We start from the raw sequence: 23,328 nt of genomic DNA, 5'->3' as shown, positions 1-23,328 counted from the left end.
AATCGAAATCACACTCACTATAACTGTTATATAAATTTTTATTTAGAAACCGACTGTCAATTCCTTGCTGAAGTCTTTAAAACAAACGGTGCAAGTCAATCAAGCTTTTACAGGTGACCAGCGTGGCTGTTCCGTATGTATGTCGCATTAATTACGAAATTATTATGATAACTAAGAAAACTATAAGCGACATTTCATAAGATTCATTGTTTGCTTCATCTCTAATAGGCTTTTACTAAGGTAGTTCGTTCACCACACACAGCTTCGGGTAAGCTTGGTGAAACAGGTGAAACAACTGTTAGGTACATTGGTACCTAAATGTAGTTGAACTTATAAAAGAAAGATTGATGTCATATTAGTTAACTAACCTATATTTATATAACCTATATTATATCTGGTATTTCTCTGGATGAACACAATATCTTATAACGCACTAATAAATATTAAAGAACCAGTTTATTCAATGATAAAATGCCACATCAACTTGGGTAAGATACTCGGTTTTACAAAGGAAAACAAACTTTGAATTTACCCAATTGTCTTAATTTAACAGTGCCAACCACTTAATGAACTAAGTTTTAGACTTGCATTGCTGAAGAAAACATTGAATTCGTTAAAACGAAGGCGGATCTGCTTAAAACAATTTATTCAATTCTTATACTTAACATATCTGGCGAGAGTAACATACTTTAAGCAACTAACCTTATATAACGGATAAAAAAAATTTAACAGTTGCCTTTCGTACGAATGCTACAAGCAGTATAAAAGTTCAAAATGATCTTTGATAACATAATGTTTATTAAATACAATACATGCACATATCGCATATCTTCTAATATTAAATATACTGCAATTCAAAATTGAAAAATAAATAAATAATATTTATAAAGCAAATATGTTTTCATAATATAGAAAATTAAATTTTACATTAAATTTAATTTCACAGCATTTTAATGTCTGTAAATAAACTGGTGGCCAAAGAGCAGCCTACGCATATTGCACAATCCCCACTTATTCTAAAAGTGTTTTTTCACCTATAAATTATTTCTATTATAAATTAGAGTAAAACATTAAATTGTCTATAGTTTTATCACAATTACTTAATATTTCGATATTCCTTAACTGACCATACGTGCATAATACATATAAAATGAAGAACAATTTTAACTTTAATTAGTATACATACCCTATAAATATAGGTCATTGTTTCGGTTCTGCATAGGAAAGAAGAACTAAAGAAATATAACTGTTATAGGAAATAAATGAAGAAAGATGAAGTATATTAAATGAAATATAAATAAGCTAATAAACAGTAAGCAGGTCCTTCAAGAAGCGAACTCGGTTTCAATGACATGACCTAGACTTCACAACATAATGCATACATTACCTCTTATCTTAAATAGTTATCTAAATGTGTCAATTGTAGAAGAAAATACAAGAATATAACAAACTAAAATTAGCCTTAAGGATATCTATGCATTCAGGAGTACAGTGTTAGTAATGAAGCAATATATATAAGTTTTATAAACTAATAAAACAAATCGCAGCAATCTTATATTATTAAAAATACATAAAATCAAGAAATGTTATATATATAACTATAAATGTTAGCGTTGTTTGCCACCGGACTATAATAGAAAGGCAGCCGCACTAGTTCGAGTAATCGCATGTAGTCGTTCCGAGGAGTAATTAGTGCTTGGATAGTGAAGGATACGTAATAACCCCAGAACTGGTACTGGAGGCAGATTAGTATTTAGTGAAGTCATATTATAAAACGAAGAAGTGTCAAAGGATTATAAATATATACATAGAAACTACCTAGTCTTTGAATTTCAAAATTGTTCGTCGCCATAAGTTCCTAACTAAGGGTTTGTGAAATTTATAGATTTAATTCATATTTACTATAAATAAAAATTATTAATAAATAACCATTTCATTCAAATACTTATCCAAAATAGACAAAACTTTAATTCGTTTTTCATGTTAAATCCTTCTATTGTATTTAATAAACAATTAGACGAAAGATTAAGTTAAAATAGTCTTAAATGACAACTAAATCTATCTTAGAAGTGAAGTGTAACTCTATTACAAGTGTGTTAAAAGATAAGGTGGGTGTGAATTGTGTGATGAACATGCTATGGAGTGAGCCACCAATATATCAAGTGTTTGTTACTTATTAAACTCTTGAGTATTTTTACATTAATAATAAAAAATTCTAACAACAAGCATATAAAGTATGTAACAGTCCCATAATTTCTGTTTTGTTTTTTTTTTCCTGCAAAAATAATTAATCCTAAATTTTAAGTTCAAAGCAAAACATTTCTTTCATCGTTAAATAACGAGATTAAGCTGAAAACCCAAGTTTATTAGGGTCAAATTTGTAACAGTTACCATTCACCGAGTATTTGCGTATGCGGCCTTTGATAATAATTTTATGAACGTTATCTCGATAAATTAGAAAAGTTTTACCCCTTTCGCATAACGTAGAAATGCCTGGTAACCTCTGTATGGGAAGCTTTTCAAGAAACTAGAGGTCATATTTTCTTTTATATGATAAAATTTAATTGTTAATATTTACAATTTCTTCGGATTTTGAATACTAACAACTAACTGTTCAAATATTCTTTTGAATATCTGCTAGACACTTATAACTGATTGATTGAATTAAATGGAGTTTTGTATTCGCTTTTGAGTTAAATATCTGTGATTGCACATGTATCTATAAGTAAAGAAAACTTTGATAATTAAGATTTTTTTACCTTGAACCGTCAACAGATTTTCCTTATAAAACGGTTCGAAAAAATATACTCAACATTTTAAAAATTAAAAAAAAATATTGCAAATATAATATTATCTAATACGTATGTAACTTTATATTATTAACAACGAAAAAGGAGGAAACGAAAGAAACTTTCTTCTGGAATCCTCACCTTGATTATTTCAGTCAACCGAAATGATCATACCTATATATTGCCATCTACAGCTTCACTACCATCGTTGGTAGTTTTTATAACAGTCAGACACTATTCATTACAAATGAAAAACAATGTTACTTACAAGTTGTTACATACAATTGTGCAATCTTTAAATTTTGTCGCCTTGTATACCGAAACAAAAAGCTGGCTTTACTTACACAAAATTTTATATCGAACTAAGAATTCCATAATATGGAAATATTATTCTTTAGCATTAAGTGTAAGCGTTAATACATAGTTGCTTCTTGCTACAAATATTATAGATTACCCTATATTTCATTAAATGAATATTTGGTAGCTCAAAATATTTGTGCGTAAGCGAGCACTTAAGACTTTAGAAACTCTGATTCCAAGAGCCTGGCGCCTGTATTAAAATGTCAGTAGCATCCCTTTTGGAATCTTTCCAACACGTCTGGCTAATAATTAGTGTGTTTCTATGACTGTCATTAATTCACACAAAACGTTCCAGTGAACGTATGTAAACAGTTTTACACATTCGTGTTTGCATTAATTAAACTTACCCAGTTAATTACATCCCTTTTATCGGATTTCTATTTGAATTTTACCGATGAAATTAAAAACATTCTTTTTAATCTAGTATTAACATTAGTAAAATCAACGATGTGTAAAAAATAAAAACATTATATCCTAGTGTAATAATTTTCATTTGCATTTATGTTATAAAATAGTTATTCTGTGGTCCGCAGTGCAATGCAATCTCTTTTAAATAGAGATTAGGTTGAATTTAATGAGTTGATATTAAGATTATCTTTTATATAGCTGGATTTAAATAAAAAAATGTTATTAATAGAAACTGGTTTAGAATAACACCAGCTTTATTTTATTTTAAAATTACATATATAATGTTGGCCGATCCACACATCAGCATTAATTGAGTATTTTAGTTTACGTTAGTATTTAAATCCTCATAACAAGCTTAAAATCCAAACAGTTTAATAATAAATGTACGTTTTATTTTTAAAATTTATATAACATTCCAATTTGATAAGGGAAAATATACCATTCAGTAGAATGTTAAATGTGAATTTTCAGAGAAATAAGATTTCTAAATATTTCAGAGAAATATGATTTATATATATCTATATTGAATTTATTTTTATAAACAATAATCGCAACATAAATCTTTGGACACCGAAAGGTGCTAGTTATACTTTTTTCTATAGTTTAATAAACATACATTATACAGCTATTTCAAACAGTTATCACATTGATTATTCAGCAAAACTTGCAACTGTAACAAGCCCTAAATCTCAGAATTAAAAAAAAAAAATTCATAAATGTGTGATTACGGTGTGTTAACACATTAGATGTTATAACACGTTGCACATCGAGCTGTAGTAACTTGTAATTTGCTTAGAGACTGGCAAAATGAGTGTTACAATCTCTAAGCCTCAGTTAATGTATACAACTACATATGTACATATAATAAAAATGATTCAGTATTACATAATAAGTATCGACTGGAAGCCTCAAATCGCTTTATGAATGCAATGAAACAGCTCAGTTTAACTGCTGCATGGATTTGAAAAATACAGATATTTAAACTATTTCCTACGCAATCCACGACGGACTGCTGATATTATTTTTGTGTAGTCGTACCAGACATATCGAAGAAATATATATTAAGCAATAATATAATATAATATTTAAGTATTAATCATTTTAATTCTATGTTTTTGTAACTTCTGTATCCATTGTCGAGTTTTATGATCTTTGATTAATAAAAATATCAACCTTAACGAAATGGTTTCAGTGGCATAAAAAGTTGAATAAAAATATTTTCGTGTAAAATAAAATTTTAATAAGTAGCTCGTGGGAAAATAACTTTAAATTAATTTAAAAATAAAAGCCTGTATGGTGATGACAATAAACAGCAATAACAAGATTTTTTTTTTCAAAATAGAGGACAGGTAAATACCAATCATTTAAATTCATTGGAATTTGCCATTTGAAAATGCCAAGTTACATTTTGTCCAATAGTTTAAGACATCATTCTTAAATAGTTAATTTAAAGTATGACTAAAAATTTTGTTTTTCTTAAACAAATGTATGAGATAAGTTTTTTCTCAGATATATTTCCACGACACGCCTTAATTCTATTTGAAAGTCAAAGATGGTTTTTATCTTCAAATTCTAATACACAAAGACACGTTTAGTGATTTATATAACAATTCCTAATGAAATATAAATTCAACAAACATATAAAGCATTTATTGGTTGTCTTAAAACATTACGTACGAGCAATAATTTTTATAACGAATTTAACGGAAACTTTTTTCACATTAAGTAGCCGTCTGAAGTTTTGCTCTCATACAGAATGTGGGTCATATAATTTCCGAATTAGATTAACTTTCCTTCATAGTTTCTTAGTGAATTAAAAGTAACTTAACTTATATAAAATATATTACGTTTTCGATGTTCTACACAACATTCAGTCTCTTACCTTTCTCCGTGTTTTTAGGGGTTCTTTTTCGAGTCCGAAATTAAACTTATACAAACAGTATGATTTAAAATTTTCATGAAATAATTTAACTTCATGGGTCTTGTGTATCATTCTACAAAAAAGGTAACGAGCCTCGAGTCAAACAAGACCATTTGGTGACAGCCCTTAAAGATAAAAATGTGACAGTTTTTTAAAAATTCTATTCTCATCCAGAGAATTTGAAACCAGGTACTAAACAAAGGAATGCACTTAAGCTCGTACGAAAAATTAAGATATAAAATGTAAGGGATATTTTTGTTATATATTCGAAAACAATACACTCTGAGCTTATATTAAAAAAGGTTACAATAAAAACATTTTACATTAAACATTGAAGTAGTACTTTATTGGGGTTTAATACTATAAAATTCTAAGCCAGTACTTTACCATAACTCTCTTTAATAATTAATATATGGACGTTATATCAGCGAATTAGAAAAGTTTTACCTATCTTCCATTATACCAAATACCTGATACGACCCTATTATGAAGATTAGGGAACAACCAGACCTCAATTTTCACTCTAAATAATGTGACAACGACTTAAAAGCCATTTATGAAATGGGTTAAATTTTCATAATATTTATATTGTTTAAAAATTATTCTTGTTGGTATCTATTTATTAAAATTAAGACTTTTTTTCATCGTCATATTCTTTTACAAATTATATCTTTCAAGTATTTCCATAGGACATTTTAAATTTATATAACTTGAACCAAACTGTTTTAACAATTGTAATGACTTACAGTTCTCTATAGACTATAAGGCATGGTGGCCTAAAGGTTAAAGGCTCTCTTGCATCAGGGTGCGCATCGGAAACCTGGCAAGTAGCAATGTGATTTTTCCGGGTTATATGTATTTTCTAAGAATATTTAGACATCTCTGACAAGCGGTGAAGGAAAAACATTGGAGGAAACCTGGACTTATAATATTTAATTATTAGTTTGAAATCGCCAATCCGCCTTGAGTAAGCGTGGTGATTAATGCTCTAACTTCCTCCATGTGAGAAGGGGCCTTGTCTCAGCAGGGGGAGCAATAGGCTGATGATGATGATGATGAAATTTCTCTTTATATTTTAACATTCCCTTTTATTATGTTTAATATATTTATACGTATGTCAATAATTCGAAAAAAATATATAAACACTTTTTACATTACATTTTAAAATAAATGTATGTAAATAATGAAATATGCCAAAAAAAAAATACTATCAATTGTAGTCGAAAAGTAAATATTCATGCTGAAAGTAAATAAGAACTGATACTATTAAATAGAAAAACAGGAAATGTTTTCATTAGGGACGGCAAACTTGTACCAACTGTAACATAAATATAAATAAGCTGATAAACTACACATTCTGGTAGAAGCATATTTTTTTATTAGATGAAAGTTATAAGTAGACATATTAGAAATAAAAGGAAGGTCATCAGAAAGATGTCAATAGAGCGTGAATTTCACTGTGAAAATGAAAATCATGTTAAAAAGAGAAAGAAGAAGAATGAAGAAAAATAAAGATATCTCATATTTTTTCTTTAACGTTATGTGATGGTTTATCTACCAAAGACACGAAACTTAACCATTCTAATGGGTGTATCAAAAAAGCCTCATAATCGCAGGGTAAGTAGAAATTTAAATATATTTTAGAAAATTTTGCAAATACCACAAACAGTCTAACACAAACAGTCTAACCAACAGTATAATCCTTGTATGGTAACTCCCAAATACGAATGCGTGTTTTAGTTTTGCAATTTAGAAAATCCATTTCTAAAATTACTTTCATAGGAACTAGCTACTACCGAGTACCGAGTAACAACTACTACTGATAGATATTTTTACTTCAATTAGAATTTTCTATTTGAAAAATGATTTTCACCGGTACATTTCACTTTAGCCTAGACGGAGCTGCCTTTTACATTTTCTTATTGCTGATCTTTAAAGTGTATTTTCAAAGATAACTTTATTTAATACATTTATAATATTTTTATAAATAAAATCTTGAAAATAGTTATGCGTTTCTTTTATTTTTGTTATAGGATTATATTGTTCCTTTAATATAAAGTTCTTCTAAAGTTTAACAATGACAAGGAATCAGATCAGTCAATATACGTTAATACAATAATATATATTAGTTAAGATGAAATGATATATATTTTATTGTGAAAAATATAATACTTTCTGAATATTTTCATTCATAATAAAATTATTAAGCAAATTGCATTTAAATTTTTATAATACCCAATGTCGTATTATATGTCACTGATACGGATCTTGGATTAACGATAGCAATAGTTACAAGTAATGGCAAACAGAAATAATAAGAATAAAAATATTATTTCTTTCTTTTCTCGCCACAAAACTCGTCATCTTTTTAATTTAGATATTTTTTTAAATATATATAAACGTTTATGAAAAATACCACAGAACAAATACGAATAATTTTAGTATACATGCATACAAAAATAATATTTTTCTTATTCGTAACATTCATTGTTATGTAAATCTTAGTATCAATTCCATGACAGCTTTATTGAATGCAAAAAGAATAATAAAATCCATTAATTTTTGTTCAAGTAATCCTTAAATAGGTTAACAGAACTATTCAAAATTAAAATTTATTCAATAGTACTATTTACATGACGATGGAATCGTTATTCTTTTTGATTGCCTAAAGTCAGAAACGAAAATAAATTTTTAAAGCATACTAGGATTTCATAAATGGAAGGTTCATCTTTACAAATAAAAAATCGTAAAAATCTCAATTTTTATTATTTATTAAAAGCCTTTTACTGTGTAACCATATATTCTTGTTCAATCCAAATAATGAAAGTAAAATCCACAAAGGATTGTTTTATAAAGATCTCTGTTTGATGCATTTTTAAATAAATAAACTCATCTGAAATGGAACAAATGAACGTATTTGAAAATTGATGTGAAGCAAATTAAAAATATCGAATAACAACTTAATACCGTATAAAATACATTTAGTGAATTCTAAATTAAAGAAAGAGTTTTAAATGTTAAAAAAAATATTATTAAGATAAAAAGTACATCGTTACATTTATTTTTAAATGTGCTATGATAAAAAGAATCAGATTTAGATGGAACCCTCGTCTTTCAAATCTTGCTAGAAAACTTATTTAAGCGTTAACATTCAAGAAAGAAGGACACTTCACGGACGTGAATGAAGACAGATAAATTCACTTTGGACATTTTTATATCGTTATGTCGATTACACATACACTTACACTCTTTTTTTACTGGTATTGAACAGTGGTATCGTAAATATTTTGTTTTTATACTAATATACCACCAAACTATTCTTACTTTCCAATATTTGATATTAATATTCTATATTTACGAAAGTTGACAACACTACTCAAGATTATTCGACAGTAGAAGATAAGTTACCCAAGAATATTGGAAAAGTTTTTGCGGATCTTTTGTCAAGGACGCTACTTTAATTTTCGTATTCAGATATAAAATTTTTACTTAAAATTTACAAAAATAATAGTTCTATACACATTAACACTCGTAAATATTTCGACCTCCAACGGAAATTTTTGCGACTTGCGAGTATTGTCCTTCACTGTTCCTAGTAACGTGCGTATGTACGGTAGATTTTTAAAAACCTTAATTATGTGTAATTAAGTAAAGTGAGTAAAGTGATTTGAGTGAAGTTATATTTTGATCTCTACAGTTACAAAGAAAAACTTTTATTACATCGTCAAAATTTTTTCGGTTCACCTATCTTGATTCTGTCGTCTGATAATTGAATGTCTGCATCTATTGTGTTCCATGCTGTTATTTATAAGCAATTTAAAATTAAAATTCTGTAAGTTTAATACAATATAAACTACCTTTCCTGAAAGTGACATCATATTTTTATTAATATATTTATTATATCTTGCCTAACTGGTACTAAGTTTTATCTCCTTTTAAATCCGTAACTTTTCTTAACTGTTTTCAAACTCTATTTGAAAGTCATTACTCACTAGTCCCTCACTAGTCTTTAACCCTCACAGAACTTCTTATAAACATTCAGACAACAGTGCAAAAAAATAGAATAAAACAAGGGTGTCTGAAACATTCAGACATTCCATATAGTGGTATTCGATTAGGACAGGGAGAAAGCAAAATTTAATTGGGTGCATAAAATTATATACAAATATCTTGATACCAACCAAGTACATAAACTGGGTATAGCGTTGGGGAGAATAAGTAGCTACCGATAACCAGACAAAATTTCACCATTTGTTTGATATGAGTTCATACATATAGATAGGTCTGGTCTAGTCTTGAAAACTAATGAAAAGTACTAAAAAAATTATATGCAATTGCATAATAAGGCTATTTTCATAAATTCTATATTATTAAATATGGAAAGCTTTTTAAAAAACAAACTTTTATATATTTAAACAATGGTTACGGTATGACCAAAAATCCCATATTGATAAACAAGCTGCAAAAGTTTGAAATGCCTAAAATATTTTAGCACAAATTAATTGAATACATTCCTTGGGTTCCAGTATAAACATATGTATAGTTCATATACATAAAATAATCATGCGTACATATAGACAAATCTATTGATACAAAAGTACGAAATTAAAATTTTAACATTGCTAAAATTTTATCTCAATGCGTTCCAGATGACTCTACCAGATCAGAGTAATTTAGTAAGATGGGGCAAAGGTACCGAAAAAACTTGCTACATCTGAGGAGAGGCTGTTGGAACTGCTAAGCATTTGCGGGTAAGATGTAGGGTACTCCTAGATAGCGGTCAATACTCGCGTCGTCACGATAGGGTTTTAGAAATCATACGTGAAGCGGTTAGTCAATCGATATCAAGAGCGCAAAAATAAATAACCACGAACATACTATAATAGGTTTTGTGAGAGAAGGCACTCTATTAGTAAAGCGGCTTTGGATTGGACTTTAATGATGGACACGTATGAGAAGCAATATAAGATCCTAGAGGATATTTGTGCGTCGGCTTACAGACCGGACATATTTTTAAAACGAGTTGGACTAAAAGAGCTCACGGTTCCTTGGGAAACAAATATCCCCAAAGACCATGCCATTAAGGTCAACAAGTATTAAGAGCTTACTAACGAACTCACTAAGAATATGTTCGTTGTAAATTTGTACGCGGTAGAAGTAGTAGCGAGAGGTATAACAGCCAAATCTCTCTAAAACCTGCTAAAAGACGTAGGCCTGCCAAGAAATAACATCAGTTCATTCTTGGAACGTGCATCGGAGGCAGCCCTAGTAGGTTCGTTTCAAATTTGGTTAGATAGAGAGAGGAGCTTGGACCGTGGAGGTTAGCGTTTAACGTTCGTTAGATAGGGGCCCCTTAAACCTACACCTGGGTCGGAAGTTCCAGGCACTGTTGAAGCTCCTTTCCCTGCAACGCGATGGACCCGGCACCCACACGGTGAATTCATGGAATGCTGAGAGGTTTCGTCATTAAATAGAGATGTAAAAAAAAATCAATGAAATTTATTTAATGTATCTTTTAATAAAACCAATCAAATGCGAGTTAGACACGTGCTCGAAAGATTTCTTTACATTATCCATCCAAACGGGGGAAAAGATTTATTGCAGACCCCCTAAATATTTATTTTTTATTATAGCTTAACAAAAATACATAGAGTGAAATACACTCTCACCTCCTCTTCCCGTTATCACTGTTGCTGAAGAGTAAACAGAATAAAAATCGCCTAGTTATCCGAAAAAAACTTTGCTATATTTATACTATGGAAATTTAACTGTATAACTATCACGGTTAATGAAATACAGTCTGGTGTGAGACGAACAAACAGCTAGGCGGTGAACTGTGGAGTCTCAGTAATAGACTTCCATTTCACCCTTTGTCTCGTAACGGGAAAATGAAGGCATACAGAAATAAAAGATATTTGAGTATTTCGTTATAACTGTCTGTTTTTTTCTTTAAATATCTACAACGTTCAACTATTCTAGACTGATAATTCTAGATTATAGACTAATTTACTAGCCTTAAAATAATAATTTTATTAAGACCAAGTTGTTTGTTTTAGGCAATAAATTGGTGCAACGTATTTAGTTTTCCCGGGCTTTTGGTTGAAATCTCACGTCAATAGCTGATTGAAATGTCTTTCGTACATCTTGTCAATCACTTCTTCACATGTCACACCGCGCACGTACCACGATAACTATAGTTCATTGTATGAACGAATGAATAAAGTGTGTATGATAATTGTACATACTATTACTATTTAAATATTTATATTTTATATATATATATATTAGTATATATTTAAGTACTATTTAAATATTTTGAAAAAAAAGTAACAGTACCAGAGCACTGAAAAAAATAATTCAATCTATTTGTTCAGACAATACTACTTAACTATTTAAAATGGATTTTAATACAAAACATATAAGAATTATATTTAAAATAGATTTTTCGAATAAAAAACCTTATCACTTCTTTAACTCCACAAAAAGAAAAAAGAAATTTTCTAGGAGCAAAATATGTTAAACAGATTTAGAAATGAATTCATTTTGAATATAAAAATAAAAAAACAGATAAAGGAATTAAAGAATCTAACAAACATTTGTGACTTACAAATAAAAAATATTTGTACTAAGCATTTCAAATATAATCAATATCAATCATCATATTATATCATATATATATATTATAAAACAAAGTCCCCCACCGCCTCTGTTTGTCTGTCTGTTCGCGATAAACGGACAAACTACTGCACCAATTATCAAACAGTTATCACCAATCGATAGCGTGATTCTCGAGGATGATTTTAGTATATAATTTGTTAAGTTTTTGTATTTACTTGTGTGTACATTAACGATATTTGTTGAAGATGTCGGGAAAATATGAGAGCCTTCTGATTGTTTTTAACGAAAACGCTGCCTAAAGTCTTTGACATATAACAAAACAATATATGGTGGAATTGTGTATTTTATATAGGTCTACAGAAAAATTCGCGGTGGCATATGTATGTCTATACCTTAAAGATAACATACTATATCCATTTTACAACTTTTAAAAATTGTCATTCCTAAAGCATTTATTAGAAAGCTATTTACATAAAAACGGTATTAAGTCTTATCAAAATAAATTACTTCGTTTTCAAGCCTATATCAGTATCTGTAAATTACTTTTTTAATCATTTAAATCAGGCGTACCATTTGAAAGTTATCATAATATAAGGTTAATAATTCTCAAAACAATAATAATAGGGTATTTTATATTTTTTGTAAAGAGCCCGTGCGAAGCTGTATACCTAGTAGTAAATAAAATAATAAAGGAAGTATTGTAAAACAAAAAACAGTAGGCAGTTGTATTTCAAATACATCCTTAAATTTTTAAAATAATTCACATCTCTAAACTTGCTTATTTGAGTTTTTTCATATCATGTATTTATTCTTTACTATTCTTGTCGTTTCCTTCTTTGGAAAAGTGTCATATTGTTAATTACATTTTTCATTTTTGGTGATATCGTCGGATCCATCTTTGGCTTTTTACATCTTGTGCGTTCCGATACAGCTATCTCGAACAAATGAATTATAACAGAATGAGTTATACTGAAAGTGTTGCCCTCCCCCCAAACTGAACTGATGAAGTTGTTACTCGCTGTACCATTTGGATCAGAACTTTCAACGTGAAATCATATACATACAAATAAAGGCCACATAAGTATAACCAGATAGATAAACCGTCCAACAATTTGATTTTCCAATGTTTATTCTGCCTGTCATTAACATTATCGCGAGAACTATATAAAGGAAATTATAAATTAATCAAACATATATATAATAAGTTGTTATTTTGAGTGGGCAATATATGTTTAATATTTATTTAATATTTTTTTTAAACAATACTTTACTTATTTACATACATATTCTTCAAATTATTCTTTTACGGTTCTTAAAAACGATCTCCTTTTACTAAAACCTTCATGAATAAAATTATATAGTGATAAAAGAAATCAAAATTGAATTTGGAATTATAAGCAACATGACATTAACTCATTTAAACAAGGCTTTTAAAAGTTTTTGAAGTATATATTCTCATAAATTAGAAGCATGCAATCTGTAGTTACATTCGAAAAACCTCTACCCCATCTAAGTCTACCGGATTGGGATGCCAGACTCTACGGCTTGCAGGTGATATTTCCCTTTAGTAGAATATTTCTTAAATGTCTATAGACATCAAAATTCTACTCAAGACTGACTATATAATTATGAGATCTAAGACTTTCGCGAGTATTCATTTAAATAAAACTAAAATTTTCTGATTATCACGGGTGCTGCAAAGTAACTGAAACGTCGGGAGTATGAAGTTTTAATATAACTCGTAGTAATCCGAAAATATTAGTTTTATTAGACTGAATATATAACATCAAATTAAAAATTAAGTTAAGTTAGACAATGGTCCCAAAAAAATTTACTAAATAAACAGAACATATTTCTGTTTTTTATTTTGGATGTGAAACTCTGAGTTGAGAGCACAATATAGGCTTTAATTTTTATGGAACTATCTTGATTGCTGTGATTGTAATTTTAAAACATTTATTATATAAGCAATTAAGACATATGCATCCGTATGAGATAGGGATACGAACAAATATTCTCGTGTATTGAAACTAAAAATAAAATGGGAACTCACTGGTACTGCTCATGTAACTTTTTAAACCCTACAAAATGGGAATGTAACGTTTCGTGCTACAGAAGAGATTCGAGAGACTTTAGCAAATACACTATGAAACTGTAAACTGGAATGTGGTGTCGAATACGAAATGGGAAATTTTATTTCTTATTTAAGAACAACTGATACAGTTTTTGATTCTGATAGATGATAGTATGTAAATTGTAAAACCTTAATAAATATCAAACTCTGATCTGTCTGTCTTTATCTTTTACTTATCGTGTAGTTTTTAACGTAGCTTAAATTAAATAAATCATAGCCCTGTGTACTTTTTAAATACCCACCTACTCTTGTTAGGAAACCAATCGGTTTTTAATATTAATAAATAAACTGAGTCCTTAAAAAAAATATTAAGTGTTGATCACAATCGTAACCGTAATTGGATTGAAATACTCTTTCAATCTTAATTTCAACCGATGAAAATTGCTTTTCTGAATTTTTATATATACATATATATTATTTATACAATATGTTCAAAGAGAGCGTTTAAAAAGTTAAACTTATTGAGGTTCAATTTGCGCCACTCATTTGAACATTGCGTCTCAGGTACGCTCTTTTATAATAATTTTACGACTGTTTTTCCAACAAATTAGAAAACTTTTACGTGTCTTCCGTAGTACTCTCAAGCCCTCTGTGAAAAGATTTCAGAAATCTTCAGAACTCAATTTTTAGTTTGAATAATATGAATACGACTTTAGCACGGTTTCTGGATTGTTGAAGAATAATTATAGATTGTAAAAATTTCTTTTCGTTTCACTGAATTTTAAATGTGTATTATTTTTTGGTGTTGTATAATTAATTTAAGCTGATAATATGAACTCATTCTCCATAAATGTCACTTTCACTTAAGAATATAAAGCAAAAATAAACTTCATCACGACTGTTCGATGCTTTCATGTATTTCAAATAATATTGAGGTGAGAAAGACAATACTAAAATGGGAATTCAAATTTATATAATGGAATATGTGATTGGAACGTATAATGTGCTCAAAATTGACCTTTAATGTTGTTTAAAAATAAATGAAAATTTCTCGAATAGATAATTAAAGGTCATAAAAAGTACACTTATAAGTGACAATCTAAGATACTTTCCGCTAATTTGAAATCAGTACCTTTATTATTAACTAAATTAAATTTATATCGGTCACAGGTGACGGCAGACACTAGACGTGCCGATGCCTTCGACCTTCGACACGGCGCACATCAACTCCGCAATGAAACTAGAATTAAGACAGAATGGGATAGCTACCATAATAATAACCGATTGCGAGCTAGGTAATATATTATATCGTCCTTTCAGTTCGTTTAACTAATGAAAAAGTTAATTACGATATCGTCAAGCAGAAACAAATACCGTCACATCACACACGTACTAGTATATAAATTCAGTTAGAAAAAAGACTTTTAAAAGAAGCAATGCCAAAGTAAATGAACATAAGTAGTAAGAAGTAATGAAATAATATCAAAGTGAATATATTTCATTGCATTCAGTACTTCGTGTAAACAAAGTACCCCCACTCAAATTGGATTGTTTTTGAGAAAATCATAAAAGTCACAAACAGAAAAATGCCTCTTTAAATAGAAGAATTAAAATTCACTTTTAAACAAACCATAAACATATGAGTAATTCATCAGTTATATGTAGAGCCAGAGGCTTTTCATTTCCAGTGAATCATTTAAATGTTCATATAAATTAATCATGCTCTCGACGCTTTAACGAGAATACTATTAAACAAAATTCGGATAAAATCTTATTTAAAAAGTGTTCTTTAAATATCATTTCATGGTAGTGCATTTTATATACAGAGTATATGAAATAGAACAATGGAAATCAACCCTTCAAGAGCTTTTAGATCGCTTAGATAGAGAAATGAGTGCTCTGAAAGAAGAAAAAGCATCCACAGAGAGGGAGTTGGAGCAATTGAATATGCCGTTACTCGTTTGCTCCGAATGTCTATCAAACAGAGACGGAAGGAGGAGCAGTGAGCTTACTTATGACCTCGCTGACACTGAATTAAAAAAGGTTCTGCTTACATCACATACACATATAACACATTTTTCATTTGTCAAAAAAACCACTACCAGATGTTTCTTAATTTTATGGCTTCTACTTCTACAAAGATAATTTCCTAGAACTATTCTAAAGAAACAATTACTAAATTGCTAAAAGGAGTAAAATTTTTTCAGTGTCACCTTCAAGTCATTCCGATATATGTAACTTGTGTATAAGCCCAGAGATTATTTTATAATGTATTAATATGATATTTACAGGAACTATGTGTAACGGAAAGTAATAAGAAAATGCTGATAGATAGATGTCAATCGGCGTGGGAGAAAATTAATAAGTTGGAAGTAGTGAAATTTAAATTACAACTAGATCTCAATGACAAAAATGAGGCTTTACAGATCGACAAAGACATGCTTAGTTTGGAGAAGAACAGCGCCAACATAACTTACAAAACCGATTCACTTAAGAATCCAAATAGGTAAGTATGACTGAAAATAATCAAAAACAACATTAACTGATGCATGATATGTTTTTGAAACCTCCAAACTTAATCAGTTTCAGAGATATTCTAAATAAATACTTATATAAAGGGATTTACTGCCTTTTGTTCGTTACTTTTACAGTCTAGATAAATCACTAAACAAAGACCATCTAAAACCCTTTATTCTATGATGAATGAATTTGATCCTAGTTCGAAAATTTTCATTAAGAGCTAAACCAAATTTATTATAAAAGTTTCCTCAATTTTGGAAGCGCATTTCGAAGTCGGCTTATCATACGGGTGCCATTAGGAGACTATGAGATTTCCGTCAGTCCACTAGAGTAGTTTTAACATAACTCTGTTATTTTCTTATTATACAACCAATATTCTAATCGTAAAATTTTAAGCTTACAATATATGTGTTTACATAAATCGTTCAAACACAACTGGGTTTTGAATTAAACTTTACAATAATATAGATCAACATGAAAAAAAACATGCAGGCTATACAATAAATTTATATAATTCATAATTGTAATACGTTTTATGCGAATATTTTAAAAAAGTTAATAATTAAGCGTATAGCTATAAAACTATTAATAATTCAACCAGAATGATAACATACGAACAATGGCTGGATAAATGCGAAGCAACAAAGAAGATGGCGGTCGACGAGCTTCAAGATACTCTGAGGTTAAGAGAGTCGCTGTTCGTGGCACGTGGTCGGGCAAGGAACGCTCTGCGAGCTCAAACGGACGTTACCAACTACATGATGAGAAGACGGATATATGACACCCAGAGAGCCAGAAATGAACTACAGTGGCAGAAGCTGAAGGTATTTTAGAAGGAAATAATATTATGAATATTATATCTGAAATATTGTTCTCTCATATATAAATAATAATTAATGATTACGCGACACGATACCGAAAATACAGGTACACATTTTATTCCAAACTTTATAATAAATCATTCTTTTATTTTTCTTTCTCTATTTCTATAATTATATTTAATTTGCATACATGTCATTCATAATAGCGAAGAAATAAACTAGGAAAAAATAATACATGTTACTTTAGGGTTCACAAAAGTAGCAGTAAACAATTGTATGCAATTAAAATAAAAAAAAATATTTGAATTTCAGCACAATGAAGGCACTTTATATTTATTTAAATGTTTTTCTTTTAGATGGAAGAAAACATGGACAAACTGGCAACAGAACTAAAGACTATAGGCGAACAGTTCGCAGACAAAGTTAATGCATTAAAAGTAGCCGAAACTCGTTTAGAAACGCGTGGTTACCGACCGGGAGTGGAACTTGCTGCAGATGAGGCGGATATCGGCTTAAAAGAAGAAGTACGTAATCTGAGAGAGACGATCCGTCAGCTGCAGGAAAAACAGGACTGCGCTAAGTGAGTGTTTGTATTAAAACCTGTAACCGTATAGCCTGCCATTTAAATAGATTGTAAAAATATATGAAATGCGAAAATCAATTTAAAATACATTGAATCTCAATAACACGAAAAACATACATCGGAATTATTCAGGTAAACGTAGAAAACATTATAAGAGTCGGACGATAACAAAGTGGAATGAATATCGTGTATTTTTTATTCAAAATAAAAACATCAGAAATTGTGAGCACGTTCTTGAATCAACGAGAGCTTGTAGTAAAATTAAACCAAACCGGACTTCGAACAATTTCAGGAGATTATGTCTAACAAAAATTCAAATTGAATTTTTATATTCGACTTGAACGGTTTTACATACGGGAGTTTTTATGTTTTAAGTATTCTTATAATTCGATGAGCTTTACACGTTCTAATGAAAAATATGCACATATTTATGACGATAAAAATAGACAAAAACCATTTCATAAAACACCTTTCCACGTATAATGGCATACCAGAAAGTTGTAACTCGGAACTTTCCTGTTACTAAATCGAAATGTAGGTCCGTGAAGTTATAGTAAGTACAAATGCACTGAGCAACAAAACACACAACACAAGACTTTGGAAACATTGATTGTAAGAGCTTTGCGTTTGTAATGGAACGCTTGGAAGCATCCTTTTTGGAACGTCTCCAAAGCCACGGACCAAATAAGAATATATCTCTATGGACCGGCATTCATTTGCACATTGTTTGCTTTGTGTTCGCAGGAATTAACTAAAACCCGGTCATTAATTAAATCCGCTTTAATTTATGTACTTTACCGAGTTTTACAGTTTTAATTACAACAATTTTTCAACAATTTTCACTTTGTTCCCGTCATTATGACTCTTAATGGCTGTAATGTACATGTATTTCTGAGAGGAATTACAAAATGAAATATTGAGCTTAGTGCATGCATTTAATACTGGAAAACAGTTTTGGTCTTGTTGTTAATGTAATTAAAAACTGTTCAAAGTAAAAAATAGGTTATAACAGCCAACATAAAGAAAAGTTTTAGTATTAGTACCAATTGCATGAAACAAAGAAATGTATGAATGATTGTTTTTATTTGTTTAACAGGGCCACATACAACGCTCTAGAGGCTGCCTCGATAAAGATTGCCATAGATCTTAGCGATAAGGAGCAGTCATTGGAAACTGACACTCAGGCCCTTGAAATGAGGGAAGCCTTAGAGCCAAAGAAACCACAGGGCACTGACAAAAATTTGATACTCGCTAGCATACAAGACGAACTGCCGAAAGTTGAGGCATAATATCACAGGTTGTTGAAATATTTTGGCAAAATTTTATGTACGTCGTGTTTGATAAAAACTTTTTATTTTTTCGGTCATGGACACAAATTTTATATTGCCGTTTTTGTTACCACGAATTCATAAATTAGATTGATATATATTGTATTCTTATTTCGTAAGATTTTATAAGGTTTGGTATTAGAGGAGTGAGTAATGAAATGATAGTCGATAGTTTAGAGACTTTTTAAACTTTATATATAGATTTCATTTAAAACCTTAACAATTTAAACATCCTGAACTGAAAATAATGATAGTCATATTCTATGAATTCCGTAGAATATTTTTTTGTAACCATGGTATTTTTACTAGGAAAATATTTTGATAAATTATTTATGACAACAATAACTATAGTAAGAGATAATCTTACTAAATATAAATATATAAATATAAATATATGTATATAAATTACAAGCCAAAAGAAATCCAACCCAAACATAGGGATAAAATCATTAAGAGTAAAGTTTTATATTTATAAAATACTTGATAATAACAAGATCCTAAATCTTAAATTATTTTGTACAAATCATGCTTATAGTCCATAAAAACATTTTTTTATGTCTTACAGAAATTATTTGAATTTTACACTTTTTTTAATGACAAAAATTTATAAATACAATTTAGCGATTTTTTTACAGTAAAATGACGTAAGAGCAATCTTGTGTTTCTAGGAATAGTTTTTCATCTTAAAATTTGTTTCATTTTATGAATTTCAATTTTTATTGTATAATTTTTAATAGCAATAATATCAGCATTTTTACCACTCCGACTTTATTATTCCTTTATTGTGGATTATTTTCACACCACCTACAGTGGGAGAAGCCTTTTTTTTCTCTCAAGTGTTTTCCCTAACAAGAATAATAAACAGACAACTTCTAGGCAAGATAATAATGAGCATAATTATATACTTTCACATTTTTTTCTTTCCATATTCTTTTATGGTGTAGGCCATAAAAGATAATGGACTAGACTATGGTTTGGTCTCTATTAAAAATATAATTCACTAAAAAAAATTGCTACATAAGTTATTAACACTGTCGCTGTTATAAGTTACTCAGTTTGGATTTTTTTCTTTCTCTGCTGTTATTGCGAGTTTCATTACAAAACTTAATACAGAGCATTAAATACCTGCCTTTCGGCCGCAACAGCCTCCCTTGGGTCTGTAGAAAACTAATTTCAGAAGTCCGAGAGAGCTGGAGGTTAAGATCTTGTAGGTATACAAATATCTCTTAAGAATCTTTAATATGACAGCGTTTGCAAAGCCACTATAATACGTAGTGATAAACTCAGAAGCTGTAGAAACGAGCTTTCATCCTGTGTTGGACAAAACTATGATAAGTGAAGTATAATTTTTGGTCACCGTGAAACACTTCACAAGTTTTCCTAATATGGGTCAAGAGTAACCTGCTCCCCGCCCCCACACACCCAGACAGATATATATACTCTGAAAAATGCAAACCTTGAATGTAACTGTAAACTTAAATCGACTATTATCGGAATCTTGATCAGAAACAAAAACTTGCTACAAGTCGCGACAGGTAGCGCTGGTTCAATGTGGACCGGAAGTGTTTTATAACACACTTTGCTTTTCAAATGTATAGTTGACGTAATGGTAATAAATTATGATTAAAGGTCAAATTACCACTGAATTATAAGTATTCCTTGATTAATACTAAATTTAAAAAAAAGGTTAATCAGCAAAAAAAAAATACTAGGAGGTTTTATTTAAATTGTATCTTGTATTCAACATTTAATTACAAATTTATTATAGCAGTTGCCTCACGGCTGTTGAATAAGTATTGGTGGGAAGTAATTTTTATGTTTATTATTATTAGATTACTCTGTACCGAGAATACTCTTTAAATGTAATCAAATACAAGAAATAACTTAATTCAACTTTAAGCAAACACGTTGGGGCTCTGTGAAAGTTTATAGTCACGACATGGTGCAAAAATATACAAAGAATATAGCCTAAATAAATATAAAATTTTTGCAAAGATTTACCTAAATGACACTAGTATTATTCGGATTTACTACGCGGATTTTTTTATTTAAAAACTACATAATCCCGACGTTTCGGTTACTTTGCAGCAACCGTGATCACGGAATACATAAATGAATACTCGCGAAAATCTTAGATCTCATTAAGATTTACCTACACGACGGGAAGACGGTTAAGACGTATATTAGGCCTCGAAACTGAAACAAACAACTTCAGGCTTTTCATTTGACGCTCTACTGCCAATAGCGATGAACTATACAAATATACATTTTAATAAAAGAAAATGCGGACTATAAATACCTACAAGGGGCTATTTCTGTTACCGCATTGCAAATAATGCGGTAACAGAAATGTGAAACACAATTGTGTTCGCAAAACAAATAAAATTTATACTGATGGTAAAATATTTTTAAACATTTAAAATGCAATATATATAATGCAAAATTCAATTTACTGTTTCTGTCATATTGTTCAATATTGTCAAGGATACACTTAAATGTTAATGACACTTTATTTGAAATATATTTAGCAAATTCCACGAATTAATAGACTTCTAGTGGTAGTTTTATTGAAATATCGAATATTATTAACGAAAAACTAAATTAAAATATAATTATTATGAAATTCAAGGATTAAAGAAATCGTTTCAGAAAGTTTAAAAAGAAAGTAACAAACCATAATAAAGGGATTATAAAGTCAAGAAATACATAATTTCAAAAGTTCATCCCACTGCAGGGATTAACTTTGTATAATATTTTTTTATATCGCAAAATGACTGAAGTTCTAGATTACACAGTGAAAGTGCCCTACAACCCTGAGTTTATATTTAAACGTAGGGAACATTTAAAATAACAACAATATTAAATAAAATTTAATAGAAATTAAAGAAAAAAAATTGATTTTTTATATAAACCGAATATCTAGTGAGTCATTTCATCAGATGGCATCTGAAATGAAGCTGATGGTGGTAAACGCACTACGCCTATAAAAAAATCATAACAGTCTTTTAAAATAACTTATTTTAATTTTAACTTTTCGACGAAATTATGGCTTTATCTAGCTTTACTAATAGTTTACGGAAAAGCATTTATAGTTGTATTTTTTTAAAACCACTAATTAAAACTTCAAAATATGTTTGATAGTTTATCTTTATGACATTTATTTTATCGTTGGCAAGTCGTTCTGGAATCTGTTTTCACATCACTGTCTACTTAATGAAAGATGTTTTAAAAATCTAGGTCTAAAATGTGGGATTGATCCCATTAGGCAGTTTTTTATGAAAAACGGAAAAACAAGTAATTAGTACGTAAAATAAACATAAAAATATAAATATATATGCATTATTTCATCTTATTATTTAACCTAACTACACACCATCTAAACATTAAATTTTTATTTAAGAAAGGTAATTATTCAATAACTTTTTAATTCTCTTTTATTTCACTTATTATATTTATATATTTTTCAAATATTATATCTGTACTTTATTGTTTTATTTTATAAAAAATAAGAATACGAAACAAGAGGTGTTATATTTTTAAACCCAACTTTTATTTGAAAAAAAATTTTGCTTTACATTTTTATTATTTTAAATAATATTATTGATGACTTAATAAATAACTTATTTTGGTTACATCAAGATCCATAATTTATAAATATTAAAAAAATCCATAAATACAATTACTTATTACTTCAGTAGTTTTTTTATGCTTTAAAATATGGTTAGGTAGGGAGAGGAGCTTGGACAGTGGAGGTGAGCGTTTAACGCGCGTTAGATAGGTGCCCCTTAAACCTACACCTGGGTCGCAAGTCCCAGGCACTGTTGAAGCTCCACTCCCTGCAACGCAATGGACCCGGCACCCGCACGGTGAATACATTGCATGCTAAGAGGTTTCGTCTCTTTGTTT

General features: G+C 29.4%; 1 protein-coding gene across 1 annotated transcript; it reads left to right on the top strand.

The window, feature by feature from the left end:
* Positions 1–13,492: 13,492 nt before the first annotated feature.
* Positions 13,493–19,915, top strand: LOC116769047 (tektin-2-like). The gene is made up of 7 exons (XM_032660025.2): positions 13,493–13,647; positions 15,341–15,465; positions 15,997–16,213; positions 16,462–16,676; positions 17,292–17,514; positions 17,868–18,091; positions 19,191–19,915. Exons 1-7 carry the CDS (start codon positions 13,567–13,569, stop codon positions 19,381–19,383), a joined length of 1,278 nt encoding a protein of 425 aa, XP_032515916.1. The 5' UTR covers positions 13,493–13,566; the 3' UTR covers positions 19,384–19,915.
* The last annotated feature ends 3,413 nt before the right edge of the window (positions 19,916–23,328 follow it).

Source organism: Danaus plexippus, chromosome 5 (assembly GCF_018135715.1).
Source record: "Danaus plexippus chromosome 5, MEX_DaPlex, whole genome shotgun sequence".
Taxonomy (NCBI): domain Eukaryota; kingdom Metazoa; phylum Arthropoda; class Insecta; order Lepidoptera; family Nymphalidae; genus Danaus; species Danaus plexippus.
The sequence above is the reverse complement of the archived record's forward strand: the minus strand, read 5'-3'. Positions and strand labels throughout refer to the sequence as shown.